We start from the raw sequence: 23,673 nt of genomic DNA on the forward strand, positions 1-23,673 counted from the left end.
ACACGAGGCTCTCATGGTAAAACTCAAAAATCAACACGATCAATCAATTCCTCTGTATTTTAAATATATATATATATATATATATATATATATATATATATATATATATATATATATATATATATATATATATATATATATATAATTTCAGTGCTTGGCTCTGTAACGCGTTTGTGTCTCTGAAGGGTCTCCAGCATTTACACATCCATAAGACCATCCATCGAGACGTCAAGGGCAACAACATCCTGCTCACCACAGAAGGAGGAATCAAGCTGGTTGACTTTGGTGAGGAAGTTGTTCTTTTATTGAGAAGTGACTGCTGGCCGTGAAAGGGAAACCCTGAATGAATGAGTGTTTGTGTGCAAGTGAGAGACCGATAGCTTGATCAACCGTGTTTTATACACGGGTCAGAGCCATTATGAGTACACGGGTCAGAGCCAGAGTGTTTCAATGCTAATTGAATAGCACTTATTTCTTCTCATCAAAAGCATGGCATTAACATGTACGCTTATGATGGATGTCTAACACACTGACATTAAAGGAACACTCCACCATTTTTAGAAATAGGGCTTATTCAGCTTCCTACAGTTAGATATGTGGGCAAATGCATTTTTGTCTCAGTGCATGCATTGCTTTAGTTTGGCAGGGTCTTAGTTTGGCTTTGCATAATGAATGGAATCCTATGTTGTCAGCTAGCATGTCCCGAGTAAAAGTGATCCCAAATAAATAAATAAAAAACCCACTTAATTACTTATTGTGGCCTGGGTATTCGCAGCTAGTACAAATAGTAATGCAGATTAAGACTAGATGATTTCCTAGGCAGATATTGACTTGGGACTATATTATGGGGAAGCACAGGCGAAGCACTGTTACTTGGGTGCAGAGATATCATACAACACACTGCGATCGATCAACAGCCAGAGGACGTGAGGATGAGAGCCGTGATATCTCTGCGCCCAAGTAGCAGATCGTCTGTGCTTCCCCATAATATAGTGTCAAGTCAATATCTGCCTAGGAAATCGCCTAGTCTTCATCTACATCGCTATTTGTACTGGTTTTGAATATGCAGGCCACAAGAAGTCATTAGGTCTTTTTTTTTTGGAATCACTTTTACTCAGGACATGCTAGTTGGCAACATAGGATTCCATTCATTATGCTAAGCTAAGCTAGCGGCTAGTTTTTTTTTTTCTATAAACTGTACTCACAAAGGTATAACGATCAAGTTAAACTTAAAAATTCACCGGAGTTGTCCTTTAAGGGTACGCCTATATGGGCGATTTCGGACACAGCCCCTGTCTCATTCAGTTCATTGTCGGTTTTCCTCTTTATGACAGTAATTAACCCTTGTGCGTCCTTATGGAGATTTTTTTTTTGATCATTTTTTCTGTGTTAATGCCAACTGCATACATTTTGACATAAGTTTGTATTTTAATTGGAATTTCACTGTCCTTTCCTTTAATACATCTATCTTACACTAGGTATACAACATAGTTCTGCTCAGGACTTTAATGACAAAAATGTCCCCAATGAAACCCCTTAAAGCTGCAATTTTTAGATTAAGTTTAACAAACATGTTTGTGATTGGCTAGATTGTTCACGACTGCAAAAGCAAAGTTCAAATACAAAAGAGAGTTTGTCAAATGCTTTTCGCCGATATTAGAGTATCAACTGAGGGTGCTCTTGCTTTCGTTTGAGGTTGCTTAAAATACATAAAAATCAATCGGTTAGTCTGTATTTTCTAAAAAAAAAAAAAAAGTAATGGAACTAGTTCCAAATATAACCAGCTCTTGAATAACCAAGCAAAAAATACAATAGTGAAACAGACCAATCCCGAATTCCTCTTTTCTTTTCTTTGGGGAAATGTGTGGCCTTTTCATTGTGGCTGTTAGTGAAGCATTTTAAGAGCTTCTGCCTGAACAGCCATATACGAGAGCTTATAAGCCTTTAGAAAGCCAGTAAATGCTTTCCCTGGGAATAAACAGCCAATCGTAGGCTTTTGTGATGTTGCTCAGGCTAACATTTGCTATGCTCCACACGTTCCCTTCACCCCCTTCACTATTAATTTCCAGCCTAAAATCCACTTTAAATGTAATCTCTTCTTATGTTATTCTCTAGGCCGCATTTAGCCCCTGAGAGGAGATAGTTGCCCCCCCCCCACCTCTTCCCAAAGCCTCCCTCCCCTTTCCCAAAGCCCCCCCTCCTACGGGTATCAGTCCCAGAGCAGAGGCACATTAAGCCCATAATTAGTTGACTGCATCCGAAGGATGCGGGAGATAACGGGACATCCTTTTTAGGGAGAGGTTGGAGGATGGGCATGTGGAAAGAGAGGGGAGAGGTGGAGCGCTGTAGATACAGAAAGACCAAAAAGCAAGAGTGTGACAAAGGGATGAGTCATGCAAGAAACTGAAAACTGCTGTAGCAAAGTTGCTGTCAGCAGGATGAGCTTTCTCTCAGAGTTTGTCAAGGACAGGGACTGAATTCCTCAGTGACATCACGGAAATTGGACCAATCAGCATATAGGGAGTTGCTCCGTCAATCTAATTATACTACATCTTAAAAGTATGATCTCTCTTGTGAAGAAAAATGACTTGCTTTTGGAGTGTGTAGCAGACGATTATAGGCAAACTTTGGGACATACTGCTTTCTATCTATCTATCTATCTATCTATCTATCTATCTATCTATCTATCTATCTATCTATCTATCTATCTATCTATCTATCTATCTATCTATCTATCTATCTATCTATCTATCTATCTATCTATCTATCTATCTATCTATCTATCTATCTATCTATCTATCTATCTATCTATCTATCTATCTATCTATCTATATCTTTGTATAATGATGCATTTAAATAGTAATGACCTACCATATCTTTATAAAAGTTTTCAAGGTTGTTACAGATGAAATATATAATGTGGACAACCTTGAATTATTGTTTTCATTAGGTTAAATATTGATTATTATGAAAGCTTGTTTTTCTCCATATAATAAAACATTTTAAAAGACAATTGCGACTTTTTACATCTTGCAATTCTGACTTTTTCCCCTCAGAATTGTGTGATATAAATTTGCAATTGTAAGTTATAAAGTCAGAATTTCGAGAAATAATCTCACAGTTGCACATTTATATCACGCAATTCTGACTATATGACTCACAATTCTGAAGGGGAAAAAAGTCAGAATTGTGAGATTGTGATTACCTTTTTTTGTCTATGGAAACAAGCTTCCATTGATTATTAATCTCTCAAACACCTTTATCGATTTTTTTTAAAGGAATAGTGCACCAGACTCACTCTCAGGATTGTTTGCCGAAGCTGTGGAGTAATAATGTTGTAAATTTGTTCAGTTTCTTGCACAGACCAGTCGTTTCGCTTCATAAGACCATAATGATTCATCAGCAGCCACTGGCATTTTGTTTGGACTCTATATGATTTTTGACTCTCAAAGTGCTGGTAACTGATGACTTGTGTTATATGAATCACCAAGGACAACTGTTTCAGATAAAATAAACTAAAATCTTGTTTACATTTCTACTGAAGAAAAAAGGGCAAGGATGAGTAAATTAACAGCAAAAGCTGTGAACACGCTCAGGACCGTTTGACCTAGCCTGTGGATTACAGGTAATAATGTTGAAAATAATATTCAGTTTACAATCATTTATAACGCAAAAGGTGCATACTCCTTGATATTTGAGGAAAACTTTAAAACACTTTAAAATGTCTTGCACTCAATGGACAGAAAACTAGCTAACGCTAAAAAAGCTGCTGATACTTACAGCTGTGGATAAATAACGTTATACCTTATTTTAATAAACAATTTGTTTTTTTAATGCACGACTTTCATAAACACAGCATGGTTGTTTGTTGTTTCGTGGGATATGTGACATCAGAGCTCGTAACTGGCAGAACATCCCTTACGAAACAAAAATATATTGCAGTATATTGGAAAATATCATGTAATATATTAGGCAATATATTCACATAAATGGGATTTAATATTTATATTCACCAATATATTGCAATATATGAAAGCGGCAATCATTTGTATATTTTGCAGTATATTACAGGAGTATATAATATATTGTATAATACCATCAATATATTATTCCATGTATTTACAATATATTATAATATATTTTGAAGTAATATATTGGTAAATATATTTTCCTTTCATAAGGGATTGATCTAGTACGAGTTCACGGGTGGAAATTCACAGGTTTAAGGGGGGGGTGAAGGGGGTGTAGGGGGTGTAGCTTTTTACACTGTTAAAGACTTGGATTCCCATCCTAAACACAGACAAAGTTTCAAAAACTAAGTTGGACGTTTGATGGAGTATTTCTGTGTCAAAAACACTCCTTCCGGTTTCTCACAAGTTTCGGAGAGTTTTTTTCGAGTATGGCTCGGCTTGACGTCGATAGAGCGGAAGGTCCTTGTATGGGCCGTACGGGCTCTTCTCCCGGTAGGGTGCGCACACGTGTGACTAGAGCGAGAGAGGAAATGCACGCCCATAAACACTCTCTCAGGTGCAGCAGATCCACTCGTCCGTGCAACACGTCTGTCACGCCACGCTCCACTTTATTCCTATGGGTGACATTAAGCGACTTCAACACTTCAGCACAGCATTCCGGGATGGCAGCGCTGCATTTGAACCGATTTGAACGCAGAAATGACGGGAAGCGTCACAACATACGCTTCGGTCGCAAAAGTGGATCTCCACGGTCACTGCTGTCACAGGACATCACAAAATAAACAGTTACCAAAGAAGTGTGTTTTTGACCGAGCGGTCTCAATGATAAAGGTTCACGGTCGAGCTTTGGAAACAGGCGGTGAGTAAAACTGCCTCAAATGTCTGTTGTTGGCTATCGTAAGTAAACATCAGTAAACAACACGATCGTATACCGTTAGTTAATTTATCAATGGAGCATGTGATCTATGGTGTGTGCTTAAATACATTTGTTTAGCTGACCACTATAGGTGTCAGTTTGTTTATTGTAAAACCACCCAAACATAAACCTAGCGTTCTCACAAAGCGTGCTTCGTCATTCAAATGCGCTAACGGTTACTCCATTGTTGTTCTATGTACAACGTTACACTAGTCTGACGTGCAAAACCGTTTTGCTTGCTACTGCTAAGGTTTAGTCACATACAATAGTCCATAAACCGAATCATGTCCTCATAAACTGCGAGTAAACAAGCGCAAATGTTGACAGGCCACTAAATACAGTACATACCACAGAGACGGACGTCCTGATGTTGATGCTTCTCCTGTTCAATTTATTTCAGCCTCCGGATCTGATTCTGGATCATATATCTATTAGCTGAATCTGATTGATAGCCATGCTTTATTAGAGTAAAGTTTTCTTCTCCTCGCTTGAGGACGTCACCGCTTTGTGTGCGCTCGTCATTCTTTAGCTCCGCCCACACGATACGCCTCCAGGCACTCAGGTTTTTTTCGGAAAGACTCGGGACAGCCTATATTTCTTTCAGAAATAAACTCTCAGAAAAAAAGCTACAGTTCTGTCACTGGGGCAGTACCCTAAGGTACAAAAGTGAAAAGGTACATCTTTGTACCTTACTCACCCCTAAATGGTACATATTAGTACATTAAAAGGTACAAATCAGTACTTTAGGAGTGCAAATTAGTACCTTAAAGGTACATAGTAGAACCTTAAAGGTACATATTGGTACCTTTTCGATTTTGTACCTTAGGGTACCGCCCCAGTGACAGAACTGTACCTTTTTTTCTGACAGTGTATAATAAAACTAAAGACTTTTCGGATATATGAAGGATGCAATACTACTCTATAGGTACTCAAGATTGACATGAGATTGACTGAAACTGAGTGTTTCACCCCCCTTTAACGGCCGTTCCAGTGCACTTTCACGGGTAGAAGGTTGGAAAAACATGGGTTACGGGTTACCTGGAAGATGGCATAGGCAAAGCAAATGTATGTCGCAATGACACTCTTGAATCAAAACAATAGATCCCTATGGAGCTATTCGCACAGGCGCAATCAATCGTAGCGTTCAGCATTCCACTGAATTATGCGATCTGAAAAGCTTGAAATGGCTTCTTCTGAGTTATAAAAGTCAAAATTATTGCGAGATATAAAGTCTGAATTGTGAGTTATAAAGGTTTTTTCTCGCAATTGCAAGGTTATATCTTAGAATTGTGAGATGAAAAAGGTGTATGTCTGTTATTAGTAAGAGATAATAAATAGTGCTTGCACAGCAATGTTTTTACTATGAAAGCTTATGGGGCAAGGCGTTGTTAAATATGAAAATACACACTGTCTTCAGGGATCTGAATCAATGGCAAAAAATTGCCAACAATGATCATTTCACCGAATAGTGGCCGCTTCCTGCAGTGCCCTTTAAGGGCATGTGGAGTTTGTCTACTCTTAAAAGTCATTCATTCTGACTCAGCCTACTTTATGATGGTTACCTCCAAATTAAAATTAATTAGACCCACTTTTAAGTATTATTTTTCTATTTATTTTTTCTATTTAGTTTTTGAGTATAAAAATTCCTTACAATTACAACGTAGACTCAACATTCTCATAAACATCCCCTTTAAGCAATTTCTTTCAGAATGTATGGTTTTCATATCTGCATAATTTACATAAGCAGTTCATGCAGAGTGGCTGATTAGTGTTAATGCAATCACATAAATGCAAAAGGGTAATGTGGCATTAGTGCATGACACAACGAGATATTTTTAAAAGGCTTTAAAGGCCTCATGAAAAATCTTACATTTGCAGCTTTTAGTTGAGGCCATATGTGTTAGTGTACTTCTAAAGGCTGATTTAGCACAGATATATGCACTTATCTTGAACCATGAAAACTGGCACCCTGAATGAGCTTGATTTCTCCCAAGGATTTTTTCTCTATTCTGGCCCTGAAAGAGTTCTGGTTCCTTGCCACTGTCAACTTTAGCTTTTGGCTTGTTCATTTGGGGACACTAAAATTTCAACTACATTACTGATCTGCCCGCATTGACACTATACTCACCTAAAGGATTATTAGAAACAATATTCAATATATACAACAATATTGTTCAGTTTCTCATTAATGCAATTATCTAATCAACCAAGCACATGGCAGTTGCTTCAATGCATTTAGGGGTGTGGTCCTGGTCAAGACAATCTCCTGAACTCCAAAATGAATGACAGAATGGGAAAGAAAGGTGATTTAAGCAATGTTGAGCGTTTCTAGGATTTACAAAGAATGGTGAAAAGGGAAAAACATCCAGTATGTGGCAGTACTGTGGGGGAAAGTGCCTTATTGATGCTAGAGGTCAGAGAAGAATGGTCCGACTGATTCAAGCTGATAGAAGAGCAACTTTGACTGAAACAACCATTCGTTACAACGAATATGAGCATTTGTGAAGCATTTGTGAAGCCACAACACGCACAACCAGCCTTGAGGCGGAGGGGCTACAACAGCAGAAGACCCCACCGGGTACCACTCGACTTCACTACAAATAGGAAATTGTTATCACTGTGCAGGCTGGTGGTGGTGGTGTAATGCTGTGGGGGATGTTTTCTTGGCACACTTTAGGCCCCTTAGTGCCAATTGGGCATCGTTTAAATGCCACGGCCTACCTGAGCATTGTTTCTGACCATGTCCATCCCTTTATGACCACCATGTGCCCATCCTCTGATGGCTACTTCCAGCAGGATAATGCACCATGTCACAAAGCTCTAATAGTTTCAAATTGGTTTCTTGAACATGATAATGAGTTCACTGTACTAAAATGGCCCCCACAGTCACCAGATCTCAACCCAATAGAGCATCTTTGGGATGTGGTGGACCGGGAGCTTTGTGCCCTGGATGTGCATCCCACAAATCTCCATCAACTGCAAGATGCTATCTTATCAATATGGGCCAACATTTCCAAAGAATGCTTTCAGCACCTTGTTGAATCAATGCCACATGGAATTAAGGCAGTTCTGAAGGCGAAAGGGTAATCATTAATAATCAGTAATAATCATTTTGGGTGAGTGTATAAGGTCAGGTGAAAAAATAATGCCTTTTCAGAATTTTTTTTCCTGCGTGCCTAAAAAATTAAATCCTAACAGTATTTTTAAATGCCAAAAGAGGGTTTGCCCTGATGCAAGCTGTTAATAATTGTCTTATTCTTTTTTGAGAATGTATTGCTTGAGTCTTCAACCAAAACCTATTATGAAAACAGGATATTGAATTTGTTCATTCTCTTGCTACTCAAACCACACAAACCTCACTCGAATGTCGCTCAGTTTACCCTGTCAACCTAATTTTTCCAAAAAGTGTGCATTTGTTGAGTGCTTGGCCGGAGACGAGCTCGAGGCAATATCTGTCTCCCACTGTCAGAAATGGAGGCACGGCGAGTGGGTGGCTGTCGGACCGCGGCTGTATGCAGGGGTTCCACATGCTCACGTCTCAGAGCACACTCAGAGTCACGCGGGGCTAATGCGTTATCCGTGTGAAGGAGCTCATGCCGTGCTGAGCAGATAAAGCCCCCACACTGACTCATCTGAACAAAAAAAGCTGCATTATTAGACAAAAAGAGCAAGAGGATGGGGGTGGGGGTGGGGGTTGGAGGAGGGCGCTTTGGTGGCTTTGTCATGAATATTCTAATTGGCAGTGTTATCTCTGATGATTATTAAGACCAGCCCTGGGGGCCCCGTGCAGATCTAATGTAGCAGAAAGGGAACAGCCGCAGGAGACTGTTTAGTAGAGTGTGTGTGTTTTTGTCTGTTGTTCTTCAGTACATCTATTGTCTGCTGTCCATTTTCAGCCCACAGCATATGTGAAAACATGTTTCTTTATTTGTTTCTGGTGTTGTGTGGATTTAATGTGTTTGTAAGTCTTGTGAATGCTAGGAATCCTTATTGATACTGCCACGAATGGGCTGTTTACTTTATACTGGTGGTGATTCAAAAGCTTTAATCCGATCAGAAATAGAAGGGAGATCCCTTCAAAAAGACTCTAAATGATTCATGAGTATATAGGTAATTTTAGAAGCACAACATTTTTAATCTGCTCTAATCTCGACATTTCTGATTATTTTATGGTTAACCAATTTCAATTGGATGTGGTTGTTTAATGTTTTTTCTCAGCAGAAATCCATTTCGTAATGTCTTGTTTCCCAGAGAAAAGGTTTGTGCTCTGAACTATTGACATTAGATTTGCATTTCCTGAAGTAAAAGACTAGTATTTATTTTAGGTAAATAGGTTTTAGGTTATGCTTTAGCTGTTGCTGACTATAGATATTTACATAGAAGCAAATAGAGAAAAACAAAAGGAAAAAAGAGGACAAAAAAGAAGAAAAAAAATCGGAATGCAAATGGATTTAAGAAAGGAGACCAGATTACATATCTAAGTATTATGATGATTCGAAATCCTTCTATTAAAGTACAATAAGTCAGTAGGAGACTTTCAAGCAGTCTTGGATTTCTTAAAAATAATATAATTTACACACACACACAAATGCAAAATGAAAACAAATTCAGCATGTTGACAGAGAGAAAGGTGCTTGGTTTGAAAGTGACTTCTGTTTAAGTTGTGTTTAATATATTGGTAATAGGCAATATACCTTTTCTGCCATCATAATATTTAAATTGATCTAACGATATTCAGTCACACTTTAGTTTACTAACTGCTACTAACTATAAACCATAACTTTTGCATCAATACACTCATTTCTGTTAGTTAGAAAGGTAGTTGTTAGGTATTGGGTTGGGTTAACACTAGACATCCCAGAGAGCAGCCATTTTCCTTCCTATAAAACCTGCAGGTCAGCCGATGGGTTGGAAGGCTTTAGGCTAATATCCTTAATCAGCTGTGAACAGTTGCTTTTTATGAATTGATGCTAATGATAGCCAAAAGACTAACCAGTTAGCATCCACTTGGCTAAAGGAGGGTTACAAATCTCTCTGACTTCTAGTGTTAAGGGATGTGGAATATGATCATACATAATAAAACAGTCATGTGTGCTTTATAAGTACTAATAAACAGTCAATTTCCTAGTAATATGCATGCTAATACTCTAATTAATAGTAAGAATTGGACCCCAAAGTGTTTCCTAATAGCCATTCTCTTGTTATTTCCTTTCCTTTCCTTTCCTTTCCTTTCCTTTCCTTTCCTTTCCTTTCCTTTCCTTTCCTTTCCTTTCCTTTCCTTTCCTTTCCTTTCCTTTCCTTTCCTTTCCTTTCCTTTCCTTTCCTTTCCTTTCCGCCCCACCCGGCCCCGCCCCGATGATATTTGGACATTTTGTTCTACAATGTAAACTGGACATACTCACACCCCAAACATTCTTATTTAGTTACTCATTAAAATACTTTAAAAAAAATGAAAATAACAGGCTCAGAATTTGTGTTTTTGATATGGGTGTGAATAATTTAAACGATACACTCGGATGTAATAAAGCTCACCAAGAAAAATCAAGCTTCTTATCTAAATGTCTCTTATTTAAAGGTGTAGTTCACACAAAATGTTTTGATTCTGTCTTCCTTTACTCTCCATTATGTCTTTTGATGTCATTGCAGCTCTTACAGTGAAACATTCATTTATGTTTCAGCCAGAAGGCTTAAGGGTTAGTGTTAGGTTACTATGATCAGCGCAGATCAAGACGAAACATGTTTTTGTTTGTAACCTTGTTTGATCTCTATTCAAATGGTTTCCATTGCCACTTGGCTAAAAGCCAGTTTATTATCTGTCCAAAATGTACTTGCAGACAATCCAAAGAAATTCCTTAACTGGCAGTTAAAAAACAGAACCTTTTGAATGGCCTTACATAAAACATTGTTTGTGTTTTTTTCCTCTCATCAGGAGTATCCGCCCAGCTCACAAACACCCGGCTAAGGAGGAACACTTCGGTCGGAACACCTTTCTGGATGGCCCCTGAGGTAAGTGGACCATTGGCAAGTCATTTGCAAAGCATGGAGGTGACTTTGTGGACTGCAAATGTTTTTCTTAGCTTAGTTTTTCCATAAGATTTCCATATGAGACAGAGGAAGAGGTCTACAGCTCTGAAGTGCCCGAGCCAACATTTCCATATGACTCAAGAGCTAGAGGCTTACGTGCCTCAATTTGTTCTAGGTGTCAATACAATCAAAACACAAACAGAGATTTGTTATTAGTGCACTTTTTAGATTCCTAAACATCAGCAGGGAACATTCCGGGTCAATCTCTGGACTAATCGCATGGATTAAATGCTAACCGCACTATAAGTGTTTGTAATTCTGAGGTAAGAATATATTCCATTCTCTGGTTTTCTGTTTTTTCTCGTATAAATTTTATAATCAGTGAAAGGATGTAAATGTAATGCTTTTAATTATTAAATAAGCCATTTATTTTACAGTGTCCTCGTCATATATGTTACATCTAGTTACTATAGTAACTATACATTTTACATAATTACATACAACAAACGCTAAACCTAAACCTGCATGTAATTACGTATTACTCAGCACTTAAATGTATAATTACACTTCAACAGGGACACTTTAAAATAAGGTTTAGTTTGTTAACATTAGTTATGTATCTTGAAATAACCATGAGCAATACTCTTGTTTTGAAAATGCAGCTGTTCATTGTTTGTTCACAGTGCATTAACTCATTTTAACCAACACATTTGATTTTAATACACTGTAAAAAAAGAAGAAAAAAAGAAAAACATAAGTTGGATTTTTAACAGTCTAATGTATTAGTAAATGTTATAATTAACATGAAGAAAGATTAATAAATGCTGTAGAAGTGCAGTTCATTATTAGTTCATGTTAACTAATGAAACTTTATTGTAAAGTGTTACTAAAAACGTAGATTCATTTCATTTCTCGCATCCCGTTTAGACATTTTAAAATTCTATTTCTATATTTATTTGAATATAAACATTAATAATTGACATGCTTTTTGATTGTGTAATATTCCTGTGCATTGTCTTGTCTGTACTATTACAGTTTTTCTCAGTCACTTTGGTACATTTCTCAGATCCGAATTGAAATTCTCAAAACCATCTGTTCAATTCTCACATCATTGTGTCACTTGTGCACATCAAAAAAGCAGTTTCTCATTTCTTTGAACAAGTTGCAAATTCTTTGGTACATCCATGCAAATGATTATGTGCAACTTTCTATATTTCCATTAGACTTTTTTTCTAAATCTGTCCTGAATTGGTAAATTGCTCCCAAGTGAATCTTGACTTTCTCTAACGAAGGTGCTTCTCATGAAACATCAACTAGCATATATATATATATATATGTATATATATATATATATATATATATATATATATATATATATATATATATATATATATATATATATATATATATATATATATATATATATATATTTTTTTTTTTTTTTCTACAGCACCCCATGTACAGTTTTTCCTGTTCACATTTCTTCTTTAGTTTTTTTTTGTGCTATTCATAGCTGTCTTTTCATATCTGTATCTCAATGACATGTTCTGTCAATAAAATACATTATAAACAGTAAGAGTGTACATTTTAATCTTTTCCATTCTCTTGCAATTACACGCACACATACAATTTACAATAATTGTCATCAAAACTTTTGCCATAGTTTCCATCAGAACATCCCTCCAGAGTAAACTGTTATATTGACAACATGACTAAACAATTTGACTTATCCGTACACAATGACACAAGGACTTTTCATTCTGATGGCACTGACATGTTCATTGACAAAGATATTTACTTTTGAGAGATGAACTAAGCATTTTGAGTAAGAGAGTGGCTTTTGCAGGTTATCCATGGTGTTTTGCTATTTGTACAAATTGTTTTGAGAATTGCACTTACTTTTTGCAAATTGTGAGTTTGATACGAGAAATGTACCAAAGCGACTGAGAAAAACTGTAATTATATATACTGTGTAGTTATGTAATTATATGGTCATTTTATATATATATATATATATATATATATATATATATATATATATATATATATATATATATATATATATATATATATATATATATATATATATATATATATATATATATATATATATATATATATATATATATAATCTTTCTGTCAAATTCTAACTGATGAATTGAAAGAGAACCTATTCTAAAATTCAGAATTTTTCCATCACTTCCAACATTTAAAAAAAAGTTTTTATTGACATCATTTTCTTTTTTTTTATGTATATGCTATACATTCTACTAAACGATTTTAGTGGCAGTTATTAACGTGCTCTGGTGGTCCTGTGTTCAGCTGTCAGGATCTGTTATTGCAGTAATGAATGTGTTTGTATTTGCACAGGTCATCGCGTGTGAGCAGCAGCTCGACTCCACGTATGACGAGCGCTGTGACGTGTGGTCTCTGGGCATCACGGCCATAGAGCTGGGTGATGGAGACCCACCCCTCGCTGAACTTCATCCAATGAGAGCTCTCTTCAAAATTCCAAGGTGACGCTCCTATTTTAGTACATTTATGGCACTTTTTGATATTCAGATACAAAGGAACCTCACAGTCCACAGGGTCGTTTGTGTCAGTGCTTGGAATAATTTGTGATTATAACACAAAGATGGATGACACTGCTGTATATTTGGACCTTGGAGCTGTCGGAAACCAGTATATGTTCATTCTTAGGGCTTTTTTTTTTTTTTTTGACTTTTTTTGTGGTTGGAGCAGCTTTAATGTATGTCATATTCTTGAAATACATGTATTTTTGTGGATACTTAAAAGAGACCAAGCAATTTTTCTCTCCATTGTGCATCCACCTGTTTGAAGATGAAATTTGATTGTTTGCTGTTTTTGGGCTCAGAGCAGAAAAGTGTTATCACTTGTGTCATCTTGATGGTGCAGCACTTTTGTGCTCTAATACACCACACACACACACACACACACACACACACACACACACACACACACACACACACACACACACACACACAGCATCCGTCCATTGAGCGCTGTGCTGTCAGAGTAGTGATGGGGGTGGTGGGCATCATCACAGAGCGTTGTGGTGATGTTTTTGACTGCACATGTACACACTGCAGGCTGTCTTTGTTGGGTCTTTCTAATGTTCCCTTTCCTGCTTATAAGAAAAAGCCCACCTTATACCCCTCACCCGTCCAGACTGAGAACGAGCAATGCCATGTGACAAAACTGGAACGCAGCCATTATAATCTTACATTTGTTCTCAAAATATTTCACTCAATTTATAATATGCATGTATATTTGGATATACACTACAGTTCAAGTTTGGGGTCTAAAATGTTTTTGCATTTATTTGATAAGTAATATAGTAAAAGCTGTAATTGTGAAATTTGATTTTAAATTTTAAAATAATGTTTTCTATGATAATGTCATTTATTCCTGTGATCAAAACTGAATTTTCATCATCAATACTCATTCTACAGTGTCACATGATCCTTCAGAAATCCTTCTAATATGATAATTTGCTGCTCAAGAAACATTTCTTGTTATGTTCAAAACAGTTGTGCTGCATAATTTTTTTTTTTTGTGGAAACCGGGATACATTTTTTTAATGCTTTGTAACGACATCTTTAGTGCCTTTTATGGGTCTTGAGAGAGAAAATTACATTAGTGTCAATAAAGGCCTTTCTGAGCCATCGGATTTCAATAAAAATATCTTAATTTATGTTCCGAAGATGAACAAGGAAAGTAATTAATGACAGAATTTTCATTTTTGGGTGAACTAACCCCTTTAGTAATAGGGTTAGTTCACCCAAAAATGAAAATCAGCCTATGATTTACTCTCCCTCAAGTCATAGGTGTATATGGCATTCTTCTTCAAATGAACACAATCGGAGTTATATTAAAAAAAAAGTCCTGGATCTTCCAATGTTTATAATGGCAGTGAATTTTTGCCTCGTTCATGACGTTCATAAAAGTACATCTATTTAACTGTTTCACACAGCTCCTGGGGGTTAATAAATGCCTTCTGAAGCAAACTGGTGCGTTTGTGTAAGAAAAATATCCATATTTAAAACTTTATAGACTAAAATAACTAACTTCCAGCAAAAAGCTGTACACGCAATTCAACTTATGGCAAAAGAGTAACCCCCTGAAGCGATTTACAGGAGAATCGCAAGCTCTGATGCCTCTTGCCAATAGGACTGGGCAACAAACTCAAGCCCCTCTTCTCTTTTATCAAAATCCTCCACCATTTCTCTTTTAAAATTCTCATTTTAGACTTTGCTCTATCCATTTGCTTCTGCATTGAAAGGTTACTCTTTTGCTGAAACATCGATAAGTGTGGCTTTGCGCCGGAAGTTAGTTATTTTAGTCTATAAAGTTTAAAATATGAATAATTTTCTTACACAAAAGCGCCACTTCAGAAGGTCTTTATTAACCCCCAGGAGCCGTGTAGATCAGTTATATGATGGACAGATGCACTTTTATGGACATTCATAAACAAGTCAACAATTCACTGCCATTACTTAGGGTGATTTGAGGGTGAATAAACCTAAAGTGAACTAACCCTTTAACCCATGTTGTTACCTTGCATTGCTCTTTGTGTGTAAGTACACTGTAAGTAAATTAAGGGCCCTATTTTAATGATCTGAGCACATGTTCTGAAGCTCACGGTGCAGGTGAATATAAGTGTGTTCGAATCCACTTTTGCCAGTTTAACAGTGAAATAAATGATCAGTGTGCAAGACGCATGGTCCAAAAGGGTTGTACTTAGTCTCTTAATGAGTAATGGGTGTGTTTTGGGCATAACGCACAATAAAAAAAAAATCTTAGTCTCATCTCCCCTTTCCTTTAAAAGCCAGTTGCTTTCGAAACAAAAAGAAACAAACTGTATCTTACTTGTATCTTATGTTGAATGTTTTTTTCTTGGGTAGAAGATTTGATCTAGTATGATGGTTCGCACCCATTGACCGGCACTAGGCCAGTGGCACATGCTGATGGCATGTAAAGTTTTACATTTGTGTGACCCAGATTAGACCAGACTAAGCCTCGAGCCATGGAACATGTCTGGGTTCACCCCCTGCCACCGACAAAGCAAACCACATACAGGAATACACACATTTAACCAGTGGAGAGAAGCTTAAAGGGTTCTGTCATTAACTACTCACCCTCATGCCATTCCAAACCTGTAAGACTTTCATTCATCTTCGGAATACAAATTAAGATATTTCTGATGAAATCTGAGAGCTTTATGTCCCTCTATAGATACACACAACTACCACTTTGATGCTTCAAAAAGTTCATAAAGAGATTGTAAAACTAATCCATATGAATTGTAGACCTGGTCTTATAAGACACTCGAAAATATTACAATTGTACAGAGAGTCTTGCCACTCTCCATTGACAACGATTACTGCCGCAAAGGCGGGTACTCTGTTGAAGTCTGTTTTTCACATTTGGAAATCAGTCAAAATCAAATGTGCAGGCAACCTCAGTGATAAAACCTAAAACTCATGCATAAAGATTATGATTTATTGACGGTGGAGGGGAGCGTTTTGTGATCGGGAACGCGGCGCTCACGTGATCCGTAACATGATTGTATGCTGTAAATAAAATGTCATGCTGGGTATGATAATAAATGCTGCTATAAATAATGCCCAATTCAAATGTTTACGTGCATTTTATTTAATTTGTTTGAGCGGTGATGAAATATATTGCTCTTGTAAATACTTGCCAGCATTTTAAAGAAATACAAGTCTAGAAATGCATCCAAATAATAGCAAAGCACGACTGTACGGTGCTCTGCAGGGGTCAAGAAGGTTTACTAAACAGTGAATTTTGAAGTGATATATTCTTGAAAACTCAGAGATGTGAATTCAGACAGCTATTACATCACACAACCTCGGTGTTTGTCAAAAGCAGTAGGTAACTCGGCCGGGGATTTTTACGCGGGTGGTGGGAAACAGATGGCAATAAAATAACTGACCAGCCCCTGTAACTTAAATGATGGCAATACCTTCCGACCCCACGAGAAACAGTTACCGTCCGAATAGCTTCAGCCAACTCCTTCACCACCAACGGAGCGAGCTGGAAAATCAAACTTTTCCCCAATTCACCCTGTTGGGGAGAAGGGCCACAACATCATGGCCACCAACAGACCCCAGCAAAGATTGTTCTTGCTCCGACTGTAACTTCTGGATATTCGGCAGCAGTGCCACAACGGAATGAATGGTTTCATTTGCATCTTTCTCCGCCGCCATTACTGAACTACAACTCAAACTAGCGCACAACATCATCACCATCGTTCTCAGCCGCTCCCTCTGTTCGCTGATTGGACCGGTAAAAATTTGTTTGAAGAAAACGGCTCGGGTTATGTATATAACCCTTGTTCCCTGAGAGGGAACGAGCACTGCGTCGAAACGCTTTGGGGATGCTCCCTAAGCATCAGCGAATCTGAAGCCTGAATAAACACTAGTCCAATCCGATTGGTCGTGCGTGATGACGTCATTGTGACGGCGTACCCGGAAGTATAAAAGGGGAGCCGGCGCATAATGGCGGCAGTTCTTGCTCTGAAGCATGCGCTCCAGGCGTGCCGAGGTGTGGCGGTACGACGCAGTGCTCGTTCCCTCTCAGGGAACAAGGGTTATATACATAACCCGAGCCGTTCCCTTATCGAGGGAACTTCCCACTGCGTCGAAACGCTTTGGGGAACGAGTACCCACTAGGCCACACCGAGGGTAGCGCCTGTCCTAGTGTGAAGCCGGAAACCGGGCACAACTAGGGTTGGAGCACCCTCGCGCCAGGCGTCGCAGGGAGATCCAGGCTATAAAACCTGGTAAAAGTGTGTGGAGTAGCCCACCCCGCCGCCTCGCAGATATCCTGCAGGGGGACCCCAGAAAGGAGGGCCACCGAAGAGGCCATGCCTCTGGTGGAATGTGCCCTCACGGCTACAGGTGAAGGCAAACTGCGCACCTGGTAAGCCATGGTTATTGCCTGGACTATCCAGTTACTGATAGTCTGGGTAGACGCAGGCAACCCCTTCTTGGGTGAGCCAAAACACACCAACAATTGTTGCGATCTCCTCCACTGTGCGGACTTCGCCAGATACACCCTGAGTGCCCTGACCGGGCAGAGTAGGTGAAGCCTCCCCTCTTCCGCCGTCACGTGAGGCGGAGGATGAAATGCCTGCAGAACCAAAGACCTGACCACCCTTGATGGGACCTTAGGCACATAGCCCGGCCTAGGGTGCAAGATGGCCTTTACTCCACCCGGGGCAAATTCCAGGCAAGTCGGCGTTACTGCCAAGGCCTGGAGATCCCCTACTCTCCTTAGAGAGGTAATGGCGAGTAGAAAGGCCACCTTAAGGGTCAGATTCCTAGGTTCTGCTGACTCTAGTGGCTCGAAGGGGGCCTCAGCCAATCCCTCGAGAACCACTGCCAGGTCCCAGGTTGGAACTCTGGACTGAGCCACAGGCCTCATCCTCCGAGCCCCACGGAGGAACTGTACAACCAGCTGGTGCCTCCCCAAAGGCCCATCACCCAGAGGAGTGTGGAAAGCCGCAATGGCAGCCACGTACACCTTGAGTGTGGACGGGGTTAGGCCCGCAGAGAAGCGATCCTGGAGGAACTCCAGCACTGAAGCCACTGGGCAGTTAACTGGGTCCTCCTCACGCCTCCTGCACCAAGTGGAAAATACATTCCACTTGAGGCTGTACAGTCTCCTTGTGGACGGAGCCCTGGAGCTGAGTAAGGTCTCTACCACCTCTGCCGACAGGCCAGCCTCTAGGTACCTGGCCCCCTCAGGGGCCAAACCCAAAGGTTCCATATCTCCGGCCGGGGGTGGAAAATCGACCCCGCCGCCTGAGACAGGAGATCCCTCCTCAGAGGAATCTGCCATGGATGACCTGCCAGCAGGGCTATGATATCCGAGAACCAAACTCGCGTCGGCCAACGGGGTGCTACCAGAAGTAGACTGACCCCCTGCCGACGGACCCTCTCCAGGACTCCCGGGAGCAGAGCAATCGGGGGAAATGCGTACAGACGCAGCCTCGGCCACGTCTGCACCATGGCATCCAACCCCAACGGGGCTGGATGCGTGAGGGAGAACCACAGCGGACAGTGGGACGTCTCTCGAGACGCAAACAGATCCACTTCCACTGGGCCGAACCTCTCGCATATGGCCTCCACCACTTCGGGGTGGAGCCGCCACTCCCCGGGCCTCAGCCCCTGCCTCGACAGGATGTCTGCTCCCTGATTTTGAACCCCCGGGACATACATTGCCCTGATGGACAACAGTTTCCCCTGGGACCACAGGAGGATTAGATGCGCCAATCTGCACAGAGGGCGCGATCTTACCCCTCCCTGGCGATTGAGGTACGCTACGACAGCCGTATTGTCTGTCCGCACCAGGACATGTTGGCCGCGGAGGTCCGGGAAAAAGCTCCTGAGAGCTTTGTAGACCGCCATCATCTCCAGGCAATTTATGTGCCAGGAGGAATGACGGCCCTCCCATGGGCCCCTCGCAAAGCGGCCGTCCATGACCGCGCCCCAACCAGTGAGGGAGGCGTCTGTTGAAACGGATTTCCGGCAACAGGACGCTCCCAACACTGGTCCCTGGGACAGAAACCAAGGTTTCTTCCATATGACTAGGGAACGAAGGCATCTGCGCGTTACCCTGATCATACGAAAAGGATTCCCTCTGGGGGAAAACCCCTTGGTTTTCAACCACCACTGGAGGGGTCTCATGTGTAGCAGGCCGAACGGTATCACGTTGGACGCTGCTGCCATGTGCCCCAGCACTCTCTGAAAGTGCTTCACAGTGATGGTGTGGCCTAGCCTTATTCCTGAGACCATCGCCAGTATGGTCTCGACGCGCGCGGGAGACAATTGTGCCCGCATCGTCGTCGAATCCCATACCACCCCTAGGAACATAGTCCTCTGGGACGGCGTCAACACACTCTTGTTCGTGTTGAGTCTCAGCCCCAAGCACTTTATGTGGGCTAGAACGACATCTCGATGCCGAACCGCCATCTCGTACGACTGGGCCAGTATGAGCCAGTCGTCGATATAATTCAGTACACGGATGCCCTGAAGCCTCATAGGAGCCAGGGCTGCATCCATGCACTTTGTGAATGTGCGTGGGGAGAGGGCTAGGCCGAAGGGAAGAACTCGATATTGGTACGCTTCGCCCCCGAAAGCGAACCTCAGGAACTTCCTGTGACATGGAAGGATGGAGATATGAAAGTATGCGTCCTTCAGATCTATCGTGACGAACCAGTCCTGGGACTGGATCTGACTCACGATCATGGGGATAGTGAGCATTTTGAATCTGAACCTCCTTAGAGACCGATTCAAATCCCTTAGATCTATAATCGGACGCAACCCTCCATCCTTTTTGGGAACTATAAAGTACCGGCTGTAGAAGCCGGACTCCCTCTCTGGCGGAGGAACATGTTCTATGGCCCCCTTTGCCAGTAAGGTCTTTACTTCTAGTTCCATTACCCGACCCCGCTCTGGTACCACTGTAGTCCAGGTCACCCCCCTGAACCCAGGGGGAGGCCGACCGAACTGCAGTCTGTACCCATTTTCTACAATGCGCAGGACCCATGTGGATACACTCGGAAGGCATTTCCATGCGCCGAGATAATCTACTAAGGGAACCAGCCTCTCGAGGCTGGCGTCGGGTGTTACACGAGCCTCGTCCCCGACCCCCTGAAGCGGTTGCCCGGCAGGAAGTGGTTGGGGACGAGTCTCTGTGTGCGGACGCGCCAGCTGCCCAGCCGCAGGTCTTTCCAGAGGCGGCTGGAGCAGCGTGCGTTCGCGGGAAATCGATGTGGCCCGAAGCGTCGTAGACGGCGGGATTACCACATCGATTTCCCCAGGGCGCCGCGAAGGAAGCAACCTCGGTTGCCCCCTCGCGGGAGGGACCGCCCTGAGAAGTCCTGCCGAGGCTAGGACTTCTTTGCGGCAGCCTTTCGCGCCTGAAGGACGTTCCTCAGATCGCCCTTCGGAGCGGAAGGCTGCTGTTGAGCGCGCCGCCTCTGTTGCCAAGCTCCCGGAGGAGGGGCTCTAGAGGCGACGCTCTCTTTTTGCATCTGACGATGCGAGGAGGAGCTGGTCGGCGGCTGAGGCTGCCCGCTAGGGCCAGCCTTCCCGGGCTTAGAGCGGCGAGGGAGGTACTGCTGGAAGGCCGCTGACTGTCTCTTCGCCTCCTGGTGTCTGGAGACGACGGAGTTAACCGCGTCCCCAAACAGGCCAGAAGGCGAGATCGGGGAGTCCAGGAGGAAGGATCTGTCCTTCTCCTTTATCCCCGACAGATTCAGCCAGAGATGTCTCTCCGTTGTCACCATAGCTGCCATGGAGCGGCCGATGGCACGGGCCGTCTCCTTGGTAACACGGAGAGACAAATCTGCGACCTTCCTGAGTTCCAGTACATCCTCCGGAGAGGGACCCTCGCCCTCATCCAGCTCTTTTAGAAGGTCAGCCTGGTAGGCCTGCAAGATCGACAGAGTGTGCAGCGCACTACCAGCCCGCCCAGCCGCCATATAAGCCTTGCCCACCAGCCCTGAGGTGTCCCGACAGGGTTTGGTGGGCAGCACCGGGGTTTTAAGGGACGATGCCGATTCGGGCGAAAGATAGCTCGCGAGAGCATCCTCCACCCGCGGCATCGCCCCATAGCCCGCCTCGCGTGCCCCCAGGACGTTGGAATAGTCCAACAGTGGGGGATTAGAGACACGCGAGGAATAGGGCTTCCTCCACGATCTACACACCTCGGTGTGCAGATCGGGGAAAAAAGGCAAACCCCGGCGCGGTGTTTGGACCCGGTGTGCGAGGAACCGGTCATCCAGCCTACTGGGTGGCCGAACTTCCTGTTCCTCCTGTGGCCACTCAATGTTGAGTTTAGCCACAGCCCGGGTCAACACCTCGACCAATTCCTCCTGGGCGGGCGGATGAGGCGATGGAAAAACCTCATCCCCCGCCCCGATGCCCGCGCCCTCCGGCTCCTCGGAACCGGAGAGAACGAGCATCGGACCCTCCGCCCCGGGGGAAGAAGCCGCAAAGCGGGCTTCCACACGGGGAGGAAGATCATCGGAACTGTCCGAGGAGGATTGGGAAAGTGCCGCAGCAGTCCCAAAGCCCTCGGACAGATCCCGCTGTGAGCCCCATGATCTGCGACGCCGTGACGCCTCAGCGACCGCGGGTCCAGAACCATGGGGCTCACGAGGCTGGCCGGTCTCATCGAACACGGCCAGCCTAGAGCGGAGCAGCCTGAGTGTCAGCCGCTCACAGTGCTCACAGGCGGCTCCCTCGAGAGCCGCCCGAGCGTGCTGCACACCCAGACACTGCACACATAACAGGTGTGTATCCGATCCCGAGATGAAGCGGGGACACGGATGCACACACTGTCTAAATCCGCTCTTTCCTTCCATACTTTTACTACAAAAGTTTTCACTCACACACACACTCGCAACTGGACAGACAACAGTAAATAGACAGACCAAACAGAGAGCGCTATGCTGAAGAGCAATAACTGCCGCCATTATGCGCCGGCTCCCCTTTTATACTTCCGGGTACGCCGTCACAATGACGTCATCACGCACGACCAATCGGATTGGACTAGTGTTTATTCAGGCTTCAGATTCGCTGATGCTTAGGGAGCATCCCCAAAGCGTTTCGACGCAGTGGGAAGTTCCCTCGATAAGGGAACCTAAGAATACACCGCAGTCCCAGCCGAAATACTGAAGGAAATTGGAAATTGAGCAGAAGTACGTAGGAGGACGGCGCCAGGCTATATGAATTGAGGGGTTTAGTATGAATTTTCTGAAGAGACTCCATTGCTCTATATAATAAACAGGATGAATTTAGGCTTTTATTCACATATATCCCTTTAAAAGCCAAATTGAACCAGAAGTAAACACATCCAATGAGAGAGCTGATGCGCAATCTAAACACCCCGCTGACATGTGAACAGGTGCAAATAGAACAAAGGATGCAAGTTGATCAAAACTAGGTGAAGACATTTATAATGTTTCAAATAAATGCTGTTTTTGAACTTCCTATTCATAAGAGAATCCTGAAAAGATATGAGAAAAGAGAAAATATGAAGCAGAACAACTGTTTTTAACATTGATGATATGATATGAGTTGTTTCTTCAGCAGCAAATCAACATAGAATGATTTCTGAAGGATCATGCGACTGAAGACTGGAGTAATGATGCTGAAAATTCAGTTTTGCATCAGTAAATTTTTATAACCTTACCGACCCCATCGTTTTAAAATAATGATTATTTAGTGCTTTCATTGGTAACATATGAGTAACCAAAACTAAAAAAACACATCCCAGCTTACGCCACTGCTTTTGTCTTGTGTGTTTTGAATGATGTGCTCTTAACATTGTGCTTTAAATTGCAGATGGCATGTTGTTTTCATCTGTAATCTTTTAGTTTTATGCTGCTGTGTCTCCGATAAGGAGGCATTTTAATAGTCCAAGCGTTTCTACTGCCGTTTCCATTGACACCCGCTGTTTGTGTGGGGTGCAGCGTGTGATAAGCAGAGATGTATGCCCCCCCATTAGGGTAATTAATCGCTGTCAGAGGCACAGAGCGTGCTCCTGACGCGGTAGCCGTTGGGCTGGAGTACACCTCCTCAACCCTGCTCTCCCTCTGTTAATAGCCCCCTTCACCAGGACACCAAATGATGGCTAATTAGCTCTATTGTTCCACAGCAGGGAACGCTTGTCAGGTCCTCCGTGACACCGTTAAGTGTCTATCTG

The 23,673-nt window shown here is 42.2% G+C and overlaps 1 protein-coding gene across 1 annotated transcript in view; it reads left to right on the top strand.

The window, feature by feature from the left end:
- myo3a (myosin IIIA) overlaps positions 1 to 23,673 on the top strand; it is a 117,954-nt gene that overhangs the window by 23,747 nt on the left and 70,534 nt on the right. The window contains exons 4-7 of the mRNA XM_067435573.1: positions 1 to 16; positions 186 to 285; positions 10,817 to 10,893; positions 13,282 to 13,427. The exon at positions 1 to 16 is cut by the window's left edge and continues 89 nt beyond it. Of these exons, the coding sequence (XP_067291674.1) occupies positions 1 to 16; positions 186 to 285; positions 10,817 to 10,893; positions 13,282 to 13,427 (339 nt within the window). The remainder of the gene's footprint in view (positions 17 to 185; positions 286 to 10,816; positions 10,894 to 13,281; positions 13,428 to 23,673) is intronic.

Source organism: Pseudorasbora parva, chromosome 24, assembly GCF_024679245.1.
Source record: "Pseudorasbora parva isolate DD20220531a chromosome 24, ASM2467924v1, whole genome shotgun sequence".
Classification (NCBI taxonomy): domain Eukaryota; kingdom Metazoa; phylum Chordata; class Actinopteri; order Cypriniformes; family Gobionidae; genus Pseudorasbora; species Pseudorasbora parva.